The 7,277-nt window shown below is 48.4% G+C and overlaps 1 protein-coding gene across 1 annotated transcript; it reads left to right on the top strand.

The window, feature by feature from the left end:
* Positions 1-1,500: 1,500 nt before the first annotated feature.
* On the top strand, positions 1,501-2,757 carry LOC144161660 (kinesin-like protein KIF18B). The gene has a single exon (XM_077692291.1). The coding sequence runs from the start codon at positions 1,501-1,503 to the stop codon at positions 2,755-2,757; it is 1,257 nt and encodes a 418-aa protein (XP_077548417.1).
* Positions 2,758-7,277: the final 4,520 nt, after the last annotated feature.

Genomic DNA, 7,277 nt, shown 5'->3' with positions numbered 1-7,277 from the left:
TTAGGCAGCTAAGGTGACTCAACAGTTGATGGGAAGTTTTGCGTCCATCGGCGTCACAGATCGTTAGCGGTTGCCGTTTAATTAAATACAAATAACGGGAAGACGCCGCTTACAAAACCATTCCGGCTGCATCACCGTGTTTTTGTAAAACTGCTGCGATACTGATTGTAATAATTGGGTTTTTGCCACCTCAGCTAAAACTGTAATCGTAGCAGGTTTCACTAAACAAATTACTGAGAAATGCGCTAAGCCGCAAATATTAAAATGGCCGTGATTTAGTTTACCGCACTTGTTTGCTCACCTCACGGTGGACAGCGCACCGGTCATTTTGCGCGTAATAAACTCAGAGAGAAATTACAAATCAGTGAACCAGCACACAAATCTTAATGAAAAAAAGATAAACGCAGGACACCCAGCTTTTCCGGTCATTCCTGTATTGACGACAAGGGCGACTCCTAATTCCTCTTTTATCGTCTGTTTCCGGGCCCTCTCTGGGGGTTGTTTCTCTTGGAAGGCCCAACTTTCTCCTCTCCCCCAAACCAGTTACCGGTGTGACAATTTGGCTTTCTTGTTGATTTATTTTGTATTTGATTTATGTCCGACTTATGCTGCTGATATAGGCCTCTGAATTGCGCGTTTTCTAGTTCTCCAATTCTAACAAAGGATGGTTCGCTCCTTTTCCCGTTCTTTTTTTTTTTTTTTTCTTACATTGTGTCTGGTAACCCGCGTCGGCGTGCTTCATTTCCTGAGGACGAGGTCATCACTATTTTGCAACATTCCGGTTCCGTTGGGTACAATTAACCAGACACTCACTGTATAACCAGCGCCATCTACTGTGTCGTAATTCTGAGTTGCGTACATTTCAAAATGTCCATTTCGCTTGCATGTGTGGTTGCACTTGCGAATCCTCTGGCCAAGGACATGCGCAGAAACTGGCGCCCCGCCTTGCTTGTGTTGCGTCACATCCGGGTCGTCTGCTTTAAACCAACCAGGGCTCGCTCCAAATGGACACACTGAAAAGGACATAAAGTGGGCAAAACTGATAATTTTACTTCTGGTTCGCATCGAATACTCCCACTCTTTTCTTGAGCAACTGCTGAAAGCAGCCTGCCGTTCGACCTCGTGGCCTTGAAGTAGTCTCTCGGGTTCTGACGCCAACGGTCTCGTTTCGATTCTTATTGGTTTCAACAGTTTCCGTTTGCCTTATTTTCTAATTTAAAATCTATTTTCTTAGATAAACTTTACACCCTGTTGTAAATAAATGTGGTTCAGTGTCCTTTAGGTCGGTATATGCCCTGGAAGCAGCTTGTTACCACGTTTCCTTTACGTTCTGCATCACGCCGGGAGAGCTGGACTTGTACTTACGCGGGGACGGCATATCGCCACTATTTTCCGTGTGCAGGAAAGACGACGAAGAGGATACCACACGCAGACATTGATGCTGTCGCCATTTTGAATAACTGATTTGCGATGGCCTTGTGAGTGGTAGAACCTTTCCAAATGGCATCCAAGCTGCCTCCAACGCAGACGGACGACGCCCTGAAACTTCCCGTACCTGCCAAGCTGAGCCAGGCGGAGCTGTTCAAATGCGTTAAAGTGGCCGTGCGCATTCGGCCGTTGAGTGAGCGGGAGACATACCACGAGCGTGTGATTCGTGTGATTGACGAGAAAACTCTGCTCTTCGACCCCACGGTAGAGCCTGTCGGTCTGGAAATCAAGAATTCCAGGGTGAGATTCTCCAGGACAAACAAAAACGAGACCCTGGCATTTGACTTCGTGTTTAGTGACAAGAATAACAACGGTGATGTCTACAGGAAGACCACGAGGCAGATGTTAAACGCCTTACTGAATGGTTACAACTGTTCTGTCATCGCTTACGGTGCGTCGGCCACGGGGAAGACCTTCACCATGCTGGGCTCGGACGAATGCGTCGGCGTGGTCTCTCTGACTCTGAAGGAGCTCTACCGGCGGGTCGACGAGCTTCTCTCGGAGGGCCTCACATGCCACGTGGGTGTCGCCTACTTGGAGGTTGGAAGTGAAGTTGTGCGCGACCTGCTCCGCCCCGACGGACCTCCACTCACTGTCAGGGATGATGCCGCCAAGAACACCGTCATCTGTGACCTGCCCATTCGCACAACAAAAAATGCAGACGCTGCGCTGGATCTGCTGGAAAGAGGCAACAGAAACAGGGCCCAGCACCCGTCGCACGCCATTTTCCAGGTGTACACAAGCCAGACGGACAGCGTGACGAGTACGTCGAAGACCGTCCGCACTTCAAAAATTAGCTTCGTCGATCTTGCCAGCTCGAAATGCCTAGCGGCCGTGAGCCAGTACACCAGCACACGAGCGCGTGATGGAGCCAAGATAAACCTATCTCACTTAGCCCTCGAGAACTGCATTAGTGCCCTTTCCACCAACGGTGCGCACCGAGTTCCGTACCGCGACTCGAAGCTGACGCGTGTCCTCAAGGATTGTCTGGGTGGAACTTGCCAGACGCTAATCATCGCCACCGTGTCACCATCCAAGCTAAGCCTCACCGAGACGCACAGCACGCTGAAGCGGGCTCAGGTCGCCATGAAAATTCAAGTGCAGGACAAGAAGAACCTCACCGCTGTCCGCCTAACTACGTGCATGTACCCAGACATGATCACCGAACTGGAGCAAGGACGTGATGCACTCGAGCGTAAACTTGACGAGATCATGAGGAGGAAGAATGCGCTGCAGGCGGCATGCACCGGATGCTGCTGCCGCCGCTGATGAGGAGGCCCTTGAACGAAAAGCACGACGTCTGGAGGAGTTTCTACGAGCAGCGGACGCCAAGATGCACGTGTAACAGTGTCCGCAGCGGAATACGGGAGAGGATGCACACCCGGCATCTGGAAGCGGCCTTCATAGCCCAAGCTGCTCGCGTGTTTGTGTAGTGTGCGTACGAGTTCGAAAAGGCAAAGTAAACTGTCATTTCACCTAATGTCCGTTTTAAAAAAGGTCACTCTTGCCACGAAGTTCATTTGTTTATAATCGCCCTTCCTGCTTTAACAAACCTCTTCAAAATTGCTCGATCGTACATCTGCAGGTAGAACATCCATCCAGGCATTGGTATTAGTTGTCCCCAGCAGTGTTGTTCCTGACGTCCTACAGCGCCAGCCCCCTACATGTGAACGATAATATGCTTACCATATAGCCAATATAACCACTAATAGATTTACCATTTCACACCGGCAGCTGTTCAAGGCATTTTGAGGTAAATGCAGCTCATGCACGACACGTACATGTAACATTATACAGTATTAGCTGCTGCCACGCATGCGTACATTATCAAACAATATTTTCTTTATTTAAATTCTTTAACCTCCGTCTATAGTGTCTTAGTATAGCAGGTAGCGTACGCTACATTATTGTACCGTCATTCCGTGACCACATCCCACATGCGCGCGCCGGCGCGCTACTCCGCCGAGCGATACGAAAATGTTCTAGCTAGCATATATCAGGCGCCGTTCCATGCGTGTACCGGGTACCGTATACGGCGGACGAAAAAAGTTACGGGCTTTAACGCCCCAAATCTACACCTGGTCTATTAAGCGCACCGTAGTGGAGGCCTACGAATTAATTTTGACTAACTGGGGATCCCTAACGTGCGCAGAAATCTCGACACACGGGCGTTTCTGAAAAGCAGCCACCGCGGCCGGGATCGAACCCGCGTCCTTGGGCTCAGCAGCACAACGCCTTAGGCCGCGTTCAGACTACGTGCGCTACGCGCGCATCGTTCGTACGGATCGTAAGCGTGAACGCAAGAAACGCAATGAGTTTGTCCATATTATCGCTGCATTGAGCGTAAATTACGCAACGTTTGCTACCAGCAGGGGCGTAAATGTTATACGGTCCGCAACTTTTACAAGCACAGATGCGACTGTTACGGCGGAGCCATGGGCAAAGCAGTTTCGGTTTTCACTTTCCGTTCATGAGCCTATGGCCTCCCCAGATAATTTTTCGTCAGGTGACCGTCATCGCAGGCATCCGCCGATGCAACTTTGTAAAACAACGCAGTATCGCCAGTCCTCAGCTTCGCAAAAAGATTGTGGAAATCTCCGTCAACAGCTCTATCGGGGAAGATTTGACGAACCCACATTGTTATACGACGCCTGTGTCTGCGTCGGTTAGCGCATGGACGATGATAATTTTGGGTTTGAAGAGCCTCGACCCCCGCGGCTAACAGCCGCTTGCTGATCGGCGCCATGATGAAAAATGCGAAATGCAGTTGCCTTAGAGCGGTGATTGGCTGGTCGCAAAATACCTATCCTATCGAAGGGCTCAATGTGAACAAAGTCGGTTGCTAGCTGCGAAAACGGAAGTTCCAGCAGTTGCGCAGATTGCGATAAATACGCCACTTACGGCGCATGCGATTGCAGCCTGAACGCGGCCTTAGCCACGGAGCCACCACTGCGGGAGTTAGGTTTAGTGTTCAGATTTCTATTCTCTCTCTCGTTTGTATAGACGTCGAAGTTCCGGACTTGCAGTTCAGAGTTATTTGCGCCCTGTTCGACCGTGCGTTTCTATCTGCTTTTGCTCTTCCTAGCGACATTATAATGTTTTTTTACAGCTTTCTGTGTTGCACCTCGGACAAGTCGTTGCATATTAAACAGGCTAGTGTGCGAGCATATTTTCTGCGCCCAAAAAACTTTTCGCCTTGTGTTTGAGAGTTTAAAAAACCCAAAGAAGGGCGCAGTCTTGCTACGTCAAGCACGAAAACTGTTTTGTAAACTGCATTTAGGGCGTCGTATATTCGGTCCCGCTGTCCGGCGGGAAAAATTATGTAGGCCAAATGGGAAGATGCCTTATTTAAAAATTAAAAGAACATCACTATAATGTACATAAAGCGATTGGCAGCTTAGGTCTCCACTGTCGGGATTGCAGATGCCGCGCCTCCATCTTTCACGAAGCAAAGGTTATTGCAAAACGCACAAAAAAATGAAGGAAGCTCACACTATGCATAAGACTTCAAGGTAGCGAAGCTGTACGCAGCCTTCACGACCATCACGACGGTTTAAGTCCTTGATTGCAGCCGACTTGCTTCTTCTTCGCTGCCGCAACGACCTTTACTCCATCATTGTTGCTATAAGTGTGAGCTTCCTTCATTTTTCTTGGAAGTGATAATCCTTGGACATCACTTTGGAGCGGCGTACGCTGTGACGTATCTTTCTCATTCCGAGCATGGTGTTGCCACGATTACGGCGAACGCTGGAGCTTTTCTTGTCAATCTTTGCCAATGTCCCCAAGTGGGTATAGTTGGCTTGACAAATGTGCGCCGGGGACGCTTGGCGGTCGCCGCGATGCACACACACACACGAGCGCTCGGAATTTTCTTGGTATTTTTAACTGCGGACACCAAGCTCTAACAATTTGCTAAACAGCTTCGATGTTAAAATAACTAAAGAAATCATTGAGGCCGCAGAAATTTAGCGCCAAAAGGAAAACTGTTAGGAAGTCTTCGTTAACCCGCTCCCAAAAAAAGCTTCATTTTCTGGCCCACAGGTAGTAGTTGTGTACGCGTCCGTGGGGCATGACGATGGTACAGGGTGACGACCGCTTGGGTTACCTGTAGCAGTGATGTTACTCGTGGTTTTTCTTTTTCTTTTTTGACTGTCAACGTATAGACCATTTTATTTACTTCGTCCTGGTAGCTTCCATTTTATCAGTGGGCTGTGTTAGCGGCCCTAGAATTGGCGCACTTGACAGGAAGATGTAACTGCGCATGCGCGACACAGCCCAGCCCATGCTCTGATTTTATTAAAGATTAACAAACGAAAAGGTTCATATATGTGACATGCCGAAAAATAAAATCCCATTGTGAGTCACCGCTTGTGTTGTTCTTTTTTTTTTTCTTGTGCATCGTCCGTTTTGCGATGTTCCCCTTTATTTTTTACAGTGAAGCTGTCTATGGCTAGGATCTTGCAGGTCGTATCCGGCGACAGACCGAGCGTAGATCAACGATTTTCAACCTATGGAAAAACTTCATCAAGATATTCAAAAAGGTCCCAGGGCCTCACTAATTTCATGCAAGGCGGCTTTTACTGCCCCTGAAGATATGTCTTTTTAGCAATGCATGTGTGCTCAGAGGAGAAGCCGACTTTAAAAATAGACCGTCTGCCGCACGAGCGGTCTCGCAGCTGCGAATTCGCCGGCGAAATTCGCACCATGTAGAACGGGCTTGAGACCTTTGCCTGGGACGTAGAAATCGCGCCACTGTATTGAACAAAGCTAATCCCAATTATAGATAAACCCCAGCATAGCAAATGTCACCAAAGCGCCAGCTTCGCTGGCCTTCTCTTTTCTCAGGGTGGAAAGGCTCTTGACTTTTTTTTTTGGCCACTTCGAGGTTCTGACTCACTGTCTTTGCTGCTGCCAGTGAAAGGGGAGCACTACAGACCAACTCGCAGTTATGATGCAGAAGGCCCAGATCTGAACAGTTAAACTGAACCTCGAAATCTTCCTAACCAATGTATGCCTCGAATCTTGCATTTGGCTCGTAAAAAATCTATATATTACTTAGGTTAGATTCGCAGGTGAGTTGTAAAAGGGAAATAGTCTACAAAACCTAAAATCATTTTATTAAATATTGCAAGAGAATGTAGTGCATTCCAAGCGTGGTTGCCACTAATCTGAGCTCATCTGCCACTGTTCATCGACGGAAGATTCGTTCCCCCCTCCCCCCCCCTCCCCCCGGATACATCCCCAGGTGGCACACGTCTATTCCAAAATTTAGGCTGCATGTCGAAACCACCCACCCGTTTCGAAAATAATAATAACAAGCAGTGTATTGGCAGGATACAGCCGCTACCTAAGACCTCGGGCGCCTTAAGATGCCGGGTAGTAAGTAAGCGTTGTCATGTCCTATCGTTATAGCTAACACATCGCTGCATAATCACCAGTCAGTTTTGTCAATCTCCCGTCTGCCCCACCTCTGAGCTCTCCGGGTTAGCAGTTTATTTTTGCGAACCTTTTGGAACCCACTTGTGCGCCCATTTGTTTCCCTGTGGGACAAGCGCCATTTGAGATGCAGTGAATTGTAAGTTGTGAAATCGGGACATGGGACACAAGGCTCCTTATGCGGGTCTATCCCGAGTTTCGCCAGATTAGTGGCAACCACGCTTGGAATTCGCTGCATTCACTTGCAATATTGAATAAAAAAATTTAGGTTTTTTAGACTATTCCCCTTTTACAACTCACCTGCGAATCTAACCTAGGTAATGCAAGATACGAGGCATACATTGGCTGATAAG

This window comes from Haemaphysalis longicornis, unplaced genomic scaffold (assembly GCF_048455015.1).
Source record: "Haemaphysalis longicornis isolate Haplotype H1 unplaced genomic scaffold, Haemaphysalis longicornis Haplotype H1 scaffold_1, whole genome shotgun sequence".
In the NCBI taxonomy this organism is placed as follows: domain Eukaryota; kingdom Metazoa; phylum Arthropoda; class Arachnida; order Ixodida; family Ixodidae; genus Haemaphysalis; species Haemaphysalis longicornis.
This window is presented reverse-complemented; position numbering and strand designations above follow the sequence as displayed.

Bases quoted from the DNA above. Each gene is read 5' to 3' on its own strand.
- LOC144161660 (XM_077692291.1), top strand. From the start codon at position 1,501: ATGGCATCCAAGCTGCCTCCAACGCAGACGGACGACGCCCTGAAACTT.